Consider the following 19,380-nt stretch of genomic DNA (forward strand, 5'->3'; position numbering starts at 1 on the left):
GTTAAATTTTATGTTTGACTTCTTCCTCTGCAGAAGAGAAAAAATCAGTGGTAGGAAGTTCTGTTTTTCTAATATGTAAGTACTAGCCAAAACAGAAACAAAACATGTGCTTAAAGATTTTATTGCTATAGTAGTTTTGTTGCCAAGAGAAGACATGATGGCTTCTGAATTTATGTAGTTAACAGTACCACACACATTGAAAATACCGCACAGTGCTTATTAAGATTTTTTTTCCTTTTAGCTCTAACTCAAAAGTGCATCATTTAGAAGTCCATTTATTAATCAGACCTCCACCAAAAAGTTCCTCCAAATTGAATATAATGCTACCAAAGTAACTAAGCAAATGCTTTCTGTAGCTAAAATACATGCTATTAACACTATTAACTATGTGCCAACTAAGCCATTTACACTTCCTCCTCTGGATCAGTTAAAACAGAGGAGAAATTTATTTTTTTCTGTCTGAACATCATATGTTGTTAGTCTGAATGCTATGAACTTGTTTTACAATTTTTTCATTTAATTCCAGTGTCATTTATAGAATTATTTATGATTTTACACTTACGTTAGACACATAGCAGCATTCCACTATTTTTTTGCTCACATGCCGGTAACTTGACAGGTTCTCATTTAACTAACTAGCTCAACATAACATTGGAAAAGTCCTCGTTGTTCTTTTGTTAAATACAAACCCAGAATTTTGCTGTGTTTGAATACCATAACAGAATCCCAGGCAAGTAGAGACAAATACATGATAACGCTTCAAACTAAAACAAAAACCAAAGGGATGATGAAAGTATATCTGTGTACAACAGTACTTGGAAACATCAAGCTGGCTGGATGCAAAATAAAAGCAAGCATGTGCTGCTGTAGCTTATGCATACAGGGGATTTTCATGCATATATACCAGTTTCTCTCATGAGGTACCCATCACATGCTGCATTATCTGGCTTTCCACATTAGCAAGTGAGACTAAGTACAATAAATATCACAGAGACCAAAATGCAAGTAAAACAAGCACAATATTTTCATGGTTTCTGCTGTCATAGAAACCTGAAGGGAATTAATTATAATCCTAGTGTAACAGAAGAGCCCATCCAAGTACATTTGGATAGCCAAGCTCAATTTGAAATAAATTCACAGAAAACTTTACTACTCAAGAATTTTTAGGATTAACTACCACTCTTTCTGTATGAGAGAGAAATGTCTGACAGAATCACAGCAGAACATTTTATAAAATCTTCAGTCTGACAAAACAGGTAATCAGAAAAAACATCAATTACCTCAGTGACCATTTTATAGTAGCTACTTGCACTAAGAAAATTATTAACTTCCTGTGATTACTACATCCTGTATTTATCTTGTTTTAGCATAATCAATATAAAATTATTTAGTATTGAGAATAGAAAAAATACTGTAGAAATAGAAAATAAAAGTATTGATCTATCATGCCATTGGTATATATTCTTTCTTCTAACAGAGGGGAAAAGAGCCCCACTGACCTCTATAACAGAGGGAAAACATTTCCATGAATTACGAAAACTGTCATGCAAAATACTTCAAAGCATCAGTTGATATTCCCTTCAGATTTTGCTAATGTGGATCACAGTTCTTACATTGTATTTAATTGTATAAAATTAACCCCTAACCCACCTCCTGTATGTTCTTTTTCCCAGCTTCCCTCACCATGTTTAGGTTGTTGTAAAGAGAATTGTCTGTTCTCTGGTGGTCTCAAGGTCGACTCTAGTATGTGAAATTTGTGAATTCTGTCTCTGACAAGAATAGCATTGTCCCTCTCATCGTGACTTTTGATATCTCTGGCAAGATCCTTCTTTTGGACTACATTAGCAATCTCAGCTACAAGATTTGTTTCTGACTTTTTTGTAGGGTTATGCTTATGCACATGCACAACATCTTCCCTTTCTCCTAGCAGCTTGGAAAGGAGTGAATAGAAATCACCTGTACAGAAAAGAGAAAAGATAAGAGGAAAGGAGGAAAAACAATTATAACAGATCATGTTGTTTTATAAAGCTTCAGCAAAGTATAATGCAACAAAGTTATTCAAACAGCTATTGTCAAAGGTAGTAAAAGAGGGAACTGGTTCAGAGCCAAGTCTCTGACATGAAAAGAAGTCAAATCTTCACCAACTTTATTTTACATAAAATGTCCATTTTACCTGACATTCTCTCATTAAAAAAAAAAACAAAATCATAAACTCAAAATAGATATTCCTAAGAATAGTAAAAAAAAAATTTAAAATAGCAATTTTCAGAAAAAGAGGATTTATGGTGGAATTATCTGAATCTGCCTGGCTACTGCGACCTACTCTATTTTTATAAAGTAAAGAGATAAGAACTGTAGTTTTGTCTATTTATTCACTTATAAAGACAATAATAGATGGTCATGAAGCACTTAAACACACTTTCTTAAAATAAGTCATTGCTTAAATAGTATAGGCTGTAAGAAAAACTTTCACATTTGCACACAGGTTCCATAAAACATGCTGTAGAAATAAGATGTACTAGTAAATCAGAATGATAATTCTCAGTTGTTATTGTGGTCTGGATCTGTCCCTATTCCACCAAACAGGAAGACCCCTTAGTCACAGTTCACAGGCGGGGAACAATATTTTATCAAGCTGCTTGCTAGCAACGCAGTTATCACAACAGCTTTTTTTGACACGAACAAGCATTTCAGTAAATTCCAGAAAAATAGCTCAAAGCAAGCCACCAAAAATTATGTTGGCAAATACCAGAATCTCATCTTTCTTCACGAAATATCCAAACCACCCAAATAGGTTTTGATTAAGTCAGTGTTCAGTTCTTCTTGCAGGATTAAATAGTGATGACATGATGACAACTATATCGCTCTGCAGGGATTCTCTGCTTGCCAGCAGGTACCACACTTAGTAGGATTACTAAGCCGGTATCCTGGCTACCTGAAGCTATTATCAGTTCTGTTGAATACAACTGCACATTTTGAAGGGAAAGAGATCCAATATGCTGTAAGGTTTAACGCAAGCAGATAAAACGTGAAATAAAAAGGGCTTCAGATCAGCTGTTAGAAATTATCTTCAGAAACTAAGAAGACTCAGTGGAAGACAAGAAGAGAGGAAAGAAATCTAACTTAAAAGAAAGCTGGGAAAAATTTTTATGACAAGGTACTTTCACAGAAAGTTCCAGAGGTTTTTACAGGCACTATTTAATCAGCAACTCAACTCCAAGGAGGTTGATCGGTTTTGGGTTTCTGCTGGCACTAAGCCTAAGATTGTAAGATTATATGAGCAACTTCCAGAGAGTGGAGTGCTGAGTAAGGTAATTTGAGTACATTACTATCAGTGGGCATTAGAGAAGATACTTTCAAAGTTGAGACTGCTTTCATTAAGCAGGGTGTTGTAACCAAAACAGTTAAGAATATTTAGGAACTCTCTGAATGTATAAAACATTCTTCTGAGACTGAAAGTGGTCTGAAGTGTAGATGCTCTTAAACTGTGATCCTTAACTTAAGATGTCCAATAAAATCAATATGAAATCTCTATACCTTAAATTCAAAAGACATCCATGAAGCCTATGCATCTGCCCAGCACTTCCACACGATTAGCATGAACAGCAGGCTGAAGTCTTCTGTCAGTTTCTTGGCATCCTTACATAACTTTGAGTATTTACAAAGCAGAAAAGATGTGTGCAGATGTGAAAGGAAAGAACTGAAGTTTCCTGATTACACAATGTGTGCAGCTGCTCCCTAAACTCCACACATTGAATGGAGGTCTCATATTATCTGGAAACAAATTTTTTCAGCTTTCTTTGTGATCCCCAGTCAGATTCCAATAAATTTGTAAGTAGTTCAAAATTCACTATAGATAACTAACAAAGAGCAGTCTTATACTATTTCTCTTTAAGAGTTGCCATCTGCAAACATCCAGCAAACATCAAAGCATAATGTCATGTTGCTGTTTTACAGCTGTGTTGTAGTAGCTGGAAGAGCTGAGGGATGATGCTTGCCTGAAGAAGTGGGAAAGGAACACCAGTAAGATGCACCACAGTATTTGTTAGGTGCTGTTGGAGATGAGACAACTTGGCCTTAGAATGCCTGGGTAAGACTAGAAGAAGATGTGTCAATGAACAACTTGCTCATGTTGAAATAAGTGACGTCTATTAGCACAGTCTCTGGGAAGCTGACTAATCAGGTTAGTTTCACAGAGGATATTTACATGCACTGCAAATGTGTTAGCTATCAGAACACTTCTATCAATGTAATACCATAAATGATGATTTGCTACAAATTCCACTCTAGAGGAAGTGACACCAGCTTCTCCAGAATCAAAACCATACACAAGCATATTCCAGTAAGTTTAAACTTAATTACTACGCATTTGTACACTAGGAAAACTCTTTTACAGAACAGTGTTTTGGAAGACAGTCACACAGCCAAATAAAACTGTAACACTAGTGATTTAATTGCAAACTGTAAGCTGAACCTCATCTCATTTCAATAAAATAACAAATGAGTTTACAATTAATAAAGGAGTTCATTATATTGACCATCAAGGTGTGGGTAAAATCTTTATAGTGTTGAATTGTCCATGTCTAAAAACAGTCCTTTTCTTTCAGCACTAGAGAGAGATTTCCCCAACTTGTAGAGAGCAGTACCTGCCCATGGTCCTTATGCAGCAAATTATGCTGCTGAAAGTCTAACCCTGGTGCTGCAAGATCAAGCCATGAGACAATTTGAAAGTTCAGCCACAGTGAGCCTGTCCACTGACTCTGCATCTGTAGTTGATCAGATACTTATGTGAAAACTAATTTTACTGCATTTAAACGAGTAACAGTACACATGCATAAGAATGTCCTTTTGGTTAACTCTGCTGCCTTAGATTTGCCGTGTAATACTACCACTGAAATAAACTACTTCATTACCTGAAAAATCAAGGGCCTGTCTGCATGTTGATTCTCCTTTCCTCTTCTTTTTGTTCCAATGCACTTTTCACAGAAATGCCCAAGTGAACGGCAAAGTATTTCCAGCAATTTAATAAAAACATTGTGCTGAAGTATTAATCTCTCCATGTGTGTCTATGTGTACACTCACATGCAAATACTGCATACAAAAACTTAAAACAATTAAAAGATGAATTAGGTATGCAATAGGTAATAAATAGAATTTTGTGTAACCTTTTTCCAGAACTTTTGTGTAACCCTTTTTTCAGTTTGCACCAATTATGATGTTAATTTTTTTTTACACACAAACCTCTTCACACAATCAGTCAGCCAACACTACATCATAGAATCATAGAATATGCTGAGTTGGAAGGAACACATGAGGATCATTGAGTCCAACTCCTGTCCCAGTGTAGGACACCCCCAGAATTATACCATGTGCCTGAGAGCATAATCCAAATGCTTCTGGAACTCGGGCAGGCTTGGTGCTGTGACCACTTCTCTGAAGAGCTTGTTCCAGTGCTTGATTGCCCTCTAGATGAAAAGCCTTTTCCTGATCTCTATCCTAAACCTCCCGATTGAGCTTCCTACCATTTCCCCAAGACCTGTCTTTGGTCACAGGAGTGAAGAAACCAGCAGTGGCCCCATCTCTTCCCCTGATGAGGAAGCCATAGACTGCAATGAGGTCACCCCTCAGCCTCCTTATCTCCAAGATGAACAATCCAAGTGACCTCAGCTGCTGCTCCTAAGTCATCCCTTCCAGACCCTTCACTGTCCTTGTGGCTCTCCTTTGGATGCTCTCCAATAGCTTAATGTCTTTTCTATACTGCACACAGCACTCAAGGTGAGGCTGACCACTGCAGAGCAGAATGGGACCATCACCTTCCTTGACCAGCTGGCAATGCTGTGCTTGCTGCACCCCAGGACACAGTTGTCCCTCCTGGCTGCCAGGGCACACTACTGGCTCATACTCAGTTTGCCATCAAACTGGACCCCCAGGTCATCTGCTGTGCTTCTTTTCAGCCACTTGTTCCCCAGTCTTTACTTACTACCAGGTTGCCCCCTCCCAGGTGGAGAATCTGGCACTTGCCCTTGTTAAACTTCACATGGTTGGTGATGGCCTCTAACCTGTTGAGGTCTCTCTGCCCTTGAGGGAGTCAAGAGCTCCTCCCAGTTTTATATTATCAACAAACCTGTTTAAAATTCCTTTGATTCCTGCTTCCAAGTCATTGACTAAGATGTTGAAGGGGACTGGGCCAAGGATGGAACCCTGTGAGACCCCCACTGGTGACCAGTTGCCAGACAGATGTTAGCCCATTCACTGTCACTCTTTGTGGTTGATCTGTGAGCCAGTTGCTCACAGTGTAATTGTCCAGCTGTATACTGGACATTTTGTCCAGGATACTGTGAGAGACAGTATCAAAAGCCTTGGTAAGGTCCAGAAATATTACATCCACTGGCTCCCCTTGATCAGCTCGGTGGGTTACCTTGTCATAATAGGAAAATAAGTTTGACAAGCAGGACTTTCCCCTCATTAAGCCATGCTGTCTGTGACTGATGACTGAGTTGTCTCCTAGGTGTTTTGCAGTACTTCCCAGAATAATCTTTTCCATAATTTTACCAGCCACTGAAGTTAGACTGGCCTGTAGTTTCTACGGTTCTCCTCCTTGAATATTGGAACAACATTAAGCAGCTTCCAGTCAACTGTGATCTCTCTAGATTTCCAGGACCTCCCAAAAATAATATACAAAGGCCTGACAACATCAGACAGCTCTTTGAGGATTCTCAGATGAACCTCATCAGGCCTCATGAACTTGTAAGAACCTAACTGTAGCAGCATATCCAGTATACATTCAAGGTCAGCTCAGAGTTGATCTTTGTTGCAGTCTTGGTCATCCAGTTACGGGCATTGGGGGATCCCTTGATCCATCATCAGTGTTGAAGACAAAGACAAAGAATGCATTAAATATCTCTGCCTTGTCTATGTCCCTGTTGGTGAGGTGACTGTCCTTATCCTGTAAATGACTGATGTTGTTTCTACACTGCTTTTTTGCCATTAATGTATTTTAAGAAGCTCTTTTTATTACTCCCAGGGTTCTGGACAGGTTCAGCTCCAGTTGAGCTTTGGCCACTCAGATTTTTGTCCTAGAGTAGTTAGCGCCATCTCTATATTCCCCCCACAACACCTGATCTAACTTCCACTGGGCATACACCTTCCATTTTTGTCTGATTAATAACAGTAGATCCCTGTTCAGCCAAGACAGTCTTCTGCTGTATCTAATTGACTTCTGACATTATATATTACTCATAGAATCACCACAGAATCATAGAATGTTAGGGGTTGGAAGGGACCTCTTAAGAGACCCAGTCCAACTTCCCCTGCCAAAGCAGGATAACCTAGGGCAGGCCACATAGGAATGCATAAAGGTGTGTTTTGAAAGTCTCCAGAGAAGTAGACTCCACAACATCTCTGGGCACCCTGTTCCAGTGCTCTGTCACCCATGGAGTAAAGAAGCTTCTCCTCAGGTTGAGGTGGAACTTCCTATGTTCTAGATTAAATTCCTTGCCCTACTACGGGGCACCAAAGAAAAGAGATTGGCCTCTTCCTCTTGACACCCACCTCTCAGATCTTTATAGACATTAATTAGAACCCCTCTTAGCTGCCTTTTCTCAAGGCTAGAGAGCTCCAGTTCTCCCAGTCATTCTTCACAGGAGAGATGTTCAAGTTCCCTAATCATCCTCACAGTTCTCCATTGGACTCTCTCCAGCAGATCCCTGTCTCTCCTGATCTGGGGAGCCCAAAACTGGATACAGTATTCCAGGTGTGGTCTTACCAAGGCAGAGTAGAAGAGGAGGAGAAACTCCCTAGATCTGCTGGACACACTTTTCCTGATACACCCCAGGATGCCATTGGCCCTCTTGGCAAAACGGGCACATTGTTGACCCATGGAAAGTTTACTGTCCACTAAGGACTCCAAGGTCTTTCTGCATGGACCTGCCTTCCAGCTGGATGTCCCCTGATCTGTACTTGTTCCTGGTGTTATTCCTCCCCAGATGCAGGACTCTACACTTGTTCTTACTGAATTTCTTGAGGTTCAGTCGCATTTGTCCAGCTCTCTAGCCTGCCCAGATCTCATTGGATAGCAGCAGAACCTTCAGGGGTATCAATAATACTTGGCCTCATTCAAAGAATCCTCCTCCCAGCACTTATGAACAAGTGTTTTTACTGAACAGAAAAACTTCTCTTAACTTCTCTATTCCATCACCTTTGTTTATGAAACACTTACTTAGACTAAACAGCTTGTGACATGAAATACGACGCAAATACTGCTATTTTGCTAGAGATTACAGCCAGAAGTGTCATTTAGCATCCATTCATTTTGGGTGTTCACCTGGAAAAATCTCAAATTGTGATTATACAATTGGTACTTGGCACTGCATTTCACATCTTACATTCAAGCCACATTTCCAGTCAGTTTCAGTAGGAGCTGTGTACATTCAAGGACTAAGTTGTTTGTTTTGTCCACCCTCAAAGACAAGGAAAACAAAAGAGGAAATTAGATTTGCAAAGGTACCCTACTACGTAGAATCATTCAGCATGTCTGATGAGAGTCCAGAGTAAAACATACTTTAATGACAGAGCATCAAATTTTCTTAGACCATGGAATCACACTCTTTATGTCACTTTCTATCTCACTTGCAATACACGTTCTAATTTCTAAAACAATGCAATAGAAGTCCAGTGAGATGTTTGTCTATGCAACCCATCTCATCATCAGGACAGTAATTCTGTGATTGCAGACTTGAAGTTTATAAAAGCTAACTTCCAAATGCTGGACCCAAGATGCAATTTTATTTTGAATGTAGAACGTTTAATGAAATTTCAGTTAAAACACTGCTGCAAAAAAGGGACCGTAGATGAGTTTAGCTGGGACATTAAGTAAGACAGATATTAAGGTCATTTGTATTGAACTTCACTGTTTGAGCTCCCAGAACAATTTGTGCACCCGGTAATAAATGAAATAAGGGAGGATATGAAGCAGAAGAAAAACACTATTGGCAGTACCACTGACCAATGCTGAGAGCAAAAAAATCATAATACTGACTCTCACTTCAGATTCTATCATCAAAGGCAAAAATATACAAGCTACATTTTGGGTACTAATCTCTTTATTTCCTAAGTCAGACACAGGTCAAAACCATACTTTTTAAAGTGTCACAGTAAACATTAATACCAGAAATAAGATGAAAATTCTACCTCTTTTCTGTCCCTTGCATGTGTAAGTAATGTATCCATGAGTACATGCACGTACTTATAAAACAAAAATTCAAATATAATTTTGGGATTTTATGTTGCAAGTGAATTTTGAGTTCCAGACAGCCCCGGTTTTTGTTTTTGTTTTTAATAATTTAAACATAATTATATAGGGAGGAAAAATATTCCCCTTTCGGCTTTAAAAGAAAGTTTATAATGACATGCAATGCATACAAAGTTAGGCACCAAATCATGAACAACAGGTCAACAAATTAAATATTGCAAATCTGAACAATCATCTCCTGTCTACTGCTTCCTTGCTACTGAGAAACTACTCTTTGCTATTGAGCTTTGAGGTACAGAATAAGCTGGTTTTCTCAATAGTAAAGGCTGCTTCACTGTTTTCTACCAAAACAAACCTCAGCTATACTATACTATGCCACAGACTACAGACAAGAAATGTTCTGAACAAAAAAAATTGAAACACATTTAGGCCTTTATTCCACAGGGAAGGAAGACAAATCTAAGCACACATGGTGAATGCCATGAACAGATCATATGCCTTTCAGTACTGCATCTACTGAATACAATTTAATCGAACTTCTATTGATGAACAAAATTAAATATTTTTATTTGCTAGGAACTCACCAATATGCTCAGATGTCTACACAAATTGCTTTTCGTCCAATAAGTAACTCCCTATGAACACTTTATCTTAATCAAAAGTGACACTGCTGTTTCAGAAACAATCCAATGAGGTCAGTTTCATTAGGGCAAGTTGAGTTTAATTTAACAACAAGCAGATTTAACTTTGTCTTCATGCCGAATGTGTGGTTCACTTTGTGATTGTTACAACTTATTTCAATATATTTTCATTGTTCATTAATGCGCTTCTGATGAGTGAAGGTGATGAAACTGAAAATTTTACATAAAAGCAATGATAACTCCTGGAGGTACTAATATGATGAACCACCTCCATGTAGAAGGAAGTACATCTTCTAAACCTGTGCTCAGGCAACCATGTGATATACACATTATTGGCAGGCAAATGCTTTCACATGGCAGGCTTTTTTGTTTTCCCCTTTTAAGGCAAATTTTGAAATTTAATATTACTCACAACAAAATATGTCTCTTTGACCATGCCTCTGGGCCTCTCAGAATTTTAAGTATATCCAGGGCAACATAACAATTTAACAACTACTTCAGTTTCAGTGAGATAACAGTAGCAACTTCAGTCACTTGAAACTAAGAAGGGTAAAATGAAGTTGATTGACAAAAAAACCCTACACAAGATAATACACAAAATGGTAGAAAAATAATTGAAGAACCATCTTCAAAACAAATCAGTCAGGATTTATTAAAGCAACAGCTCAGCGGCAATAGAACTTATGAAAGCCAAAGTTTTGCAGGGTCTGTGTTTTGTAGACAACCTTATGGTATACAGTATGTCATGACAGAACATAAGGGGAAAAAATTGTATTGTAACTTTAACCTCAGTGAAAGTATTTGATCCTGTGAGCCTTAGGGGTCCACTGGGTCTTCCCTTCAAACCGCAGGGTTTTCAAGTTGTTAAGACCTCAAATTTGGTTGATACTGGCTAACTCACTTAAGTTACTCGAGGAGATGGACAAATTTGCAACCCAATTGTATAGTACCACTTTTCCCCACGAAACCAGACTCCAATTTGCACACAAATTTATAAGCACAATTAAGCAGACCACTTTCAGCTCCTGGTTTTCCCAGGTGCTCATGTGCTTGTGGGACCCAAAACTGCTTTATGAACAGCCACACAACTTTGCCTCCTTGGCAAAAATTAAAACCAAAGCTGATCTGAATTTTTCTTTTTGTGCTTTTTTTTTTCCATATGCACACATAATTCAATTGAAGTTGTAACTGCATCAGAGCAAAACATAAGCTACAATTTTGTCTATGATGGACTAATTTCTCTTAGAAACTAACAGGTGAGAACATGAAGAATAATTCTCTCACAGAAACTGTTTCGGTATTTCACATCATGTACCAAACTAATTTCAAATGGACAAAACAAAGCAATGTGTTCCCATAGAAACATATTAGGTAAGGAAATACACTAAATAGCCATCTCACCAAATGAGACTGAATTGCAGAAATGTGGCTTTGAAATACATTTCAAAGACAAATGAAAAAGATTTTAAGAACAGGACCTTCTTTGAAGATTTTGTTTCAAACATTAACAACTTCAATAACACAGATAGCAAGATCCTCAACCAATTAGTGCACTTTTTAGTAATACTGAGGTGAAGCAGCTTGTCATCATGAATTCTGATATAAATTTGTAAGCAACCAGTTCATTCTTAGTAATAACCTTTAAAAAAAAGAAATTATTTCTAAAAAAATCCATATTGAATTTACTAATGTAAGTTTTAGACATGGAATTGTAAATATTGTCTCTAGTAGTTTAAAGTACTTTAAATCCAGACAATCCTACACTTTAGAAGCTACTTTTTATGTAATTGTAATTTAATTATTTGAGCCAACTCTGCAAAATCGTGGTGTATATCTAACCCCTTTGTGACATTGTATCAAAAGCTCTAAACTCTGTCCTAATCTTTGCTCTCATTAAAGACAAAAAGGAAACTGGTATTTAATTTCACCGGGCAATGAAAACAGCAGGACACTGGAGCTGATGAGGTTGTTTTCCTTAGTAGGAAGAAAATCCTTGTTACTATGCCAGTATTTATCCAATGACATCTGATCCACAGCAACTTGCAAGTACAGCCTTATTTTAATATGTCTCTGAAACATAAAGAACATTCTACTTCTAGAAGCTTTATAACAGGAATGGACTTTTTCTGCAGTGAAAGACTGCACGCATTTTTGCGTGTGTTGTTAAGCACACATGCACACATACCCAAACGCAGTGAAAAAGGACCCAGTACTAAACATCAGCTGCACTCAACCCACTGCATGTACAACCAATATTGAAGCATAACAGTATTTTATTCCCTAGTACATACACAGTAATACAAACTGAGAAACTGGTGAACTAACAACGGCCATATATAAAATACCTAGGTGCCATATAGAAAATGGCTACATGTCATAGGATTGCTTCTTTGCGTCCATTCTTCAAAGTTGCACTAACAGATAAATTACAACCTTCTTTAGCAACTCAAACCATGGAAAGGAAAATCTATTGAGTTCAAAACACACTGAAATTGTATCTACAAGGCTAGAGATCAGGGTAGAAGTTTTATTATTTCTTATATAGTATTCAGACATATTAGCTGCATAGAACACTGCAAATTGCATCAATTTAAGATAAACAGATCAAAAACTTCATAATTCATTATCAGGATACAGTTTATTAGCATTTTACATTAGTGAGTCCCTTACTTGACACACAAATAAAAAGTACATACCCTGATCCAAAATCTCTTCCCCTTCATTTTTGGCCTGCTGCAGCAAAGAACTTTTACCAGTATCCTTGGTTTCTGGAAAATGGATTTAGGACATGAAGTTAACCCCTGTGTGCGAATGGAATTGCCTATCTTTCTACTGGGGAAAAAAAAGTCCTTCTGCAATCAACATTTGGTATTTTTGTCTATCTATAAGAGCTTTACCAAACAATGCAGTAGTAAAACAAGCAGAAATAAGAATTAATTGTACTCTTATCGGCCAGATTACTTCTGGTGCAATTTTTTCCCCTACTACTAGTGTTCAATATAAACATTTGGTTCCTTCCATAATAAGGGAGTGGGATCCAGAAACCTACAGAAATATTATCATTAAACACTGTAGGAAACAGACAGAAGACAAAGCAAATGTTAAGAAACTGTTAATACACCGTACTGATACCTGGCATAGCAAAGAGGTCACTCTTTCTGATACATGGCCTATGTACCTATAAATTATGTTGGAAATTGAAAAAAAAAAAAAAAAATAGGAAGAAGACTGTGGCAGACATCACCAAAACTAACAGCAGAATCCTGTGATGGTCTAAAATTAGCTATTTGAATTTTATTCAGAGTTGCATTTCCTCTTTATGGAAATTTAGCTTATCAAAGCAACACAAACGCATAAGAGACCATAAACAGACAAATAAAATTGATTGCAAGTTGCTTTTTTTTTTCACCTTCATGATGTCCATGCGCCATCTTTAGCATATCAGACGTGACTGGAACAGGAATATTTGCCTCCTGTGGTATAGTTCTGAACACCTCAGGATTTGCATTCTGTGTGCAGGTCATATACGAGACAGCATGCTTGGCTTCCATATAGTACATAACGTAAAAATTACACATTTCATCATTGGCTGTTCCCCTGGACAACACAAAAGATGCTGCAGTTAGTAAAAAACGAGCTGAATATAGCTGTTATTCAATTTGTCTAACTTACCTAAGAGAAAATTTTAAAATAGCAATTAAATGCTTTCAAGTTCCATAGTAAGACATTTAATAGCTTCACTGCAGTGAATATCAAAAGCTTTTTTCACTTTATACTACAGAATACCAGCTTGCACAAAATCCACAGGTATCTCAAGAAATTCCTAAAAGTTTTATTCTGATTTTACAGAAAACTGCATTATTTAAAATGATCTTCCTTCTCATTTCCCATACTGATAGCCCCCAGTGTGTCATCAACTGTGAGCCTTGACGAACTGTGCTTTGTATTATTCATGGTGTCACCATTCACATACTTCTCTGTCAATGTGAGGCACACCTAAGTTAAAATTGTTCCAACATCTATGTTTCATTTCAGTAGTTATCTTCTATGACTGCTTTTCCCCTTCACGTTCAAGTGAATCCTTTTATTGTCCAATCACACTGGTTCTAACACAGCAAAACCTTATTTCATTACGTAAGACACCACACATTAAGACATCATAAATATCTCTTAAAAGAAGATATCACTGCCATCTGGACAACTACTTGATCACAAACTTCTGTGAGGAAAACAAGCAAGACAAATTATTAAAATCTAGCAAAATTCAGTTCTTTCAGAGATGTTGTTCTTGTACTTGAAACAGAAGAGGCACTTCTGAAACAGAAGAGGCTCTTCTGTACTGCTGCATAATTCTGTCTTCAGTAAAAACAGATGGCACAAGAAAGATTTTTTTTTTAAAAACCATTACTTTGTGAAGCAGACAATATAGGGCCTCTTTGCAACTATGATCTGTACCTCCTTTTTTTTTCTCTGCCACGAGTGTTGATATATTTATAGCAACAAACCTGACAACAGAATAAGCTAGGACTTGAAAAAAAAAATTCTCAAAATAAAAGATTTTTTACATCATGATTAGCTTTCATAATTGACCATTGAGTCCACAGTCATAAAAAGATATGAAAGTGGCCTATTAGATGTCTGCAAGAGACGTCAGTGCTGACTTTTCCAGCATCATCTAGCAGCATCCTGTTGCTTTTATTCACCATAGCAACAATAAATGACATAAGCCAGAGGGTATGCAGAGCAAACATGGGAGAAGAGGGTGGTTTGAAAGGGAATCTGGTATTTTTCCATGTATTGGAAGTTTAGCATTCCTTGGAGATCATAAAAACCAGACTCTGAACTTCACAAGCTCTGCTTAAACTTCTAGAAAACATTAAATTCACTGCTGGACTCCCAGCTTTTGTCAGTATAATGGCCTCCTCTTTAAAACTCCAGTAGAAAAGGAGACGTAGAGCCCACACAAACTTCGGTTCACCTGACACGTGCTACTGTGTCTAAACATTTCCAAATTCGTAATTTTAACTATTAACAGTTAAAAAAACACTCTGTCAACAACAGTTTTAATAATTCAAAGAAAGCACAGCATTCTTCGATTAGATTTTGTACTCCCATGAAACCCTGTTTTGTGCAGGAGTTTAATGATCAGAAATGCTAATCTACAAGCTAGAAATAAATCAAGTTTTTAAAATCCTGTTACCTATCTTCACACCACTGACACAGATACCTAGAACTGTATACAGATTTTGGCATCTTCATAGTACACAACAAAGCATGACACAGAGGATACAGCATTGAAAACCAAGATAATGCAACTAAAAGATCTTAAATACTGAGTGGGAATGTTTTGCTGCAGCCACATACACCTTCTCTTGAACGTTTTAACACCTGTTAAACATACTTGGAAATAGAAAAATACAGGTTGCATTATTTTTTTATCTGTTCAGAGTTTTAAATAATACACGACACTGCAATTGGAAAAACAAGTAGTCACTGTGACCAATGGCACTTCGCTTTATGAAAGTATGATCTTTACACTGAAAACTCCAGTTTTCCCCTTCCCACATATGCTACTCACAGAAGCACACCCAGTGTCCTGTATCTGCTTGGCCTTGGCCAGAGGCAGGGACAGAATTGGAGCCAGGGCAACTTCCAGCAGCTTCTCACAGGAGCCATCCCTGTGGCCCCCCTGATTCCAAAACCCTGATACACTAACCCAAAACACATATCATGCATCAGTTTTTATGTAGCAGGTCAAATATTTTCTTAAAATTCTTATGCATTGTTTCTAAAAATCCATAGGTAGAAATGATGTAACAGAAGAGTAAAGGTCTGGTTTTTTCTTTAATCTGTATACCTACTGATTCCCCATTGAAAAGCATATTGAAACATTGAAAGTACATTGAAAGAAAAGACCTAGGATTGTTTCTCAAACCCTAATGATTATTCATCCAACAGGAACTACTTTGAGGACTATTACATAAACACATCAGAGGCTTTTAAACTTCAAAAAACAACAAAGGTCTACAGTTAATGATTTTGGATATATTTTTGTTGGTGTTCTGGCTTTTGTAAAAAACTCTTCTCAATTCAGCTTTGCTTCAGCTGTGACTTATCAGTATGATATAGTATATATGCCATATATACATTTTTTCAATCCTTAACCCTTCTACTGGGATGCAAACTTAAGGTGCTCAGTGCACTAGAACACTCACCCCTTGGGGTGATGTAGCACACACTTCCTAAATGGAGATTCCTGCAGCATATATTCATATCTCTGTATATGCAGTAAATTATGGTCCAAAGAACTGGAGCAAGTTAAGAGAACATTAATGCTGCATCTTTTTTTTACAGCTGCATTTGTCAACCAGATCTTACAGAACTCTGTCATCTTTGGCTGAATTGCACCACTGACAAATACAATTCAAATTTTCCTATTTTTCATTACAAGTCATTGTAATTGTTTCATTGTTTTTAACAAAAGCCTCTAGAGGTAATGAACACAGTGTGGAATTAAATCTTTAGCAGACTATCCAGCCAAAAAGAGTATTCTGGGAGAACATAGCAGTTTGTTAGAATTATCTTGGAAGAAGACATGAGACAAATATACTTCTATGCATAACATATTCCTTCAGAAAAAATTGATAAGAAATGGAGAAAATTTGAGAAAATTTACCCTATATGTGTCTCTGTAGTTCTGCCTTCACCACTGAAAACACATCTAGCTGCTAGGATATCATCATAGCTAACATCTACAGGATGTCCTACTGGATAGAATGCCTGAAAGAAAATATGATTCACAAAAAAAATTAGTGAAAGTGTCTTGTGTTATTTAAGTCTTTATACACATACACGAATGACAGTATCTAAAAAGTTGTTTCGGAACAGTTTTTGCATCATAATGTAATCATGATAATACTTGCAGCATCCGCTTTCAGTGGCATAACATGTGCCAGTGGAAACACCAGGATCAAAATCTCTGGGTGTATGACTGCTAATTCAGCTTCTCAGTTTTAACTAATGATATTAGAATTTAAATTACAAAAACAACCAACCTGTGGCAGCTGTGGACTCTGTCTACCAATCAATGTCCATTGACCGTTTCTCACTCTGTATCCACTCACTACTTTACCTGTAATGTACGAATACATATATCAGCATGAGAAATATTTCTTAAAAAAGTATGTTTTTCTGGTATTTGATATTCCTGTGTTGCAATTAAACTCTTACCTAGTCTGTGTGTATGAACTCTGTAGGCAAAAAGGTGCATCGGAAACCTTTTGTAACGGCAGGCAATGTCTGCATTAACCACTGTTAAAATATGATGGCAATAAGCAAATTAAAACACATTATTCTTTAAACAGTGAAGTTGCATTACTGTACTTTATTCAGTGTGAAGGCAGTTTACAAAACCTACATCGGATAACAGACAACTTCAAAAGATACTCGATAAAATCTCACACTTCTGCAGTGCCTATCTCAAGATATCTGTGAAGAAAAACTAGAAAGATATTCTGCAAGCCACTTCAAAATTACTTCCTGTGATAATAGAAAATGGGGATAAAACTCAATAGCATTTTTTCCAGCACGCACTACTGCTATTTAATGAAGTAAAATAATACATTTGGTTACAAATGTACACATGCTATGTGTAGAGACACTTAAAATAAACATTTTATTACTAAAATAAACATATTTATTGTTAAAATAAACATCTGAATCTACTCAGAGAAAAAAAAAGAAAAAAACTTACATAATTCTAAGCCAGTACAATTTATATAGAAGGTTTGACTTTAAGATCCTATAATTCTAAGCCCAATCTTAAAGAGTTGGGGTTAAATGCCAATTTCAGCAGAGAAGTGTTGTACAGACAGTGTCTGCAGGCATTCTGTTAGGTGCAGAATGTCTTCCGTTAGGTGCAGTAACAGTAACTAAGGAAAAGCCTACAGAGATATTCCTCTGCAATATACCTCTCTGAGAGCTATATGGGGAAAGAATGCATTTTTCCTATTACAACAAACTTCATGTTTTCTTAGTAACTCCAAGTTTTATTGCACACAAGAAAGCAGTTAGCAACAGGCAAAGAACTGTTTTTATTCCGATTCCTTCACCCTTTCAGCTGAAAAAGTAAATTTCTGCATTGATGAAATATTTTGCGGTGGGAAATAAGTTTGATACTTTTTCATATTGAACATCAAAATACGTTAAAAGTTTCAATTAAAATTAAAAAATATTTCAAGTCACTGAATTCACCTAACACCTAATTGATGTCGCTGATTCACCTAATTGGAGTAAATTGAGCATCTGACCACCTCATCCTTTTCAGGCAGCTAACCGTAAATGGCATACAGGGTGTTCTGAAATACCTAATTTAAAAATCTGGCAAAGCACAGGAAAATTTAAGGTCAGTGTTCAACTCCTTAAAACAGAAAAATCCATGTTAGATGAAAAAATGGTATTGGGACTATCCAAGATCCAAGATAAAATCCACAGAGCAAGACTGAATAGAAACTGTTTGGAAAATTTTTTGTATAATGGTTCTCAGCTTTTTGACCTTTTAGCCAACAAAAAAACCCAGGAATAAAATTTTTAAAGAGCAGACCCTCACTGGTAGAGATCAATTTATTTAAACTAAATTCTTCATAAATCACAAAAAACATGAGAAACAAACACATGCAGATGAAGGAAAGTCAAAAAAATTTTATGGTGTTTTTTTGGTTGTTCCTTTGGGGGTTTTTTGGTGTTGTTTTTTGGGGGTTTTGTTTGTTTGTCTGTTTGTTTGCTTGTCTGTTTCCATGGGTGGTGAGATGAAAATAGGTAGGGCATATCTGGTGAAATCTTAAGACTAAAATAAATTTTAAAGTACTCTTAAGAATCTTAGAAACTTCAGTATTGCATGTATCATTATTATTTTGTACAACACCGTCTTCTACAACACTGATCATCTTTGCAGATGTATTAATCAGAAATATGATAAAATTTTGAATTTATAACTAATATTTTTCATCTTTGTTTACAGAATTTGCCCATCTAAAAATCAGCAAGTCTCTGCTCAATTTTCTTCTGCAGTAAGCACTAGAAGTAAGTCAGATGCTTATGTATCACAAATTACATTTTATGGAATTATGACTCACCTTTCTCACCTGGTGGTATTACAGTGTTGACAGACATCATAAGATACATTCCAGCAATCAAAGGCTGCCTGCAATTCAAAACCTTGTTTGCTAAACACGTCCTTTATAAAATCCAACTGCAAGTGATACGATATGCAATACCACTTAACACCACAAATGTCCAGATGCTGGATTATGTCTGGTCTACTGGGAAAGAAGCTGTCACGCAGCACTTTCCATTCCCTCCTTTTTTCACACCGAGCTACAATTTTCAAAGCATCTTCTACAATGTGAAATAGGACAAAATGATAACTTACATAATTGCTGTCCTTGTCCCAGATTTCTAAATATGAAACACTTAAGAGGGATTAAGTCA

General features: G+C 36.9%; 1 protein-coding gene across 26 annotated transcripts in view; it reads right to left on the bottom strand.

Moving 5' to 3' along the window:
• Positions 1-19,380, bottom strand: part of PAM (peptidylglycine alpha-amidating monooxygenase) — a 457,165-nt gene that overhangs the window by 19,515 nt on the left and 418,270 nt on the right. For 14 of the 26 annotated variants that reach the window (XM_071730062.1, XM_071730058.1, XM_071730057.1 and 11 more), the window contains exons 9-14: positions 19,026-19,093; positions 17,122-17,202; positions 16,947-17,023; positions 16,568-16,671; positions 13,301-13,488; positions 12,588-12,659 (exon numbers count right to left, since the gene is read on the bottom strand). In XM_071730062.1, coding sequence (XP_071586163.1) covers positions 12,588-12,659; positions 13,301-13,488; positions 16,568-16,671; positions 16,947-17,023; positions 17,122-17,202; positions 19,026-19,093 — 590 coding nt within the window. Of the gene's footprint in view, positions 1-1,650; positions 1,957-12,587; positions 12,660-13,300; positions 13,489-16,567; positions 16,672-16,946; positions 17,024-17,121; positions 17,203-19,025; positions 19,094-19,380 lie in introns of all 26 variants that reach the window. The other 12 variants (XM_071730044.1, XM_071730042.1, XM_071730043.1 and 9 more) reach the window with 1 other exon arrangement.

This window comes from Heliangelus exortis, chromosome Z (genome assembly GCF_036169615.1).
Source record: "Heliangelus exortis chromosome Z, bHelExo1.hap1, whole genome shotgun sequence".
Taxonomy (NCBI): Eukaryota; Metazoa; Chordata; class Aves; order Apodiformes; family Trochilidae; genus Heliangelus; species Heliangelus exortis.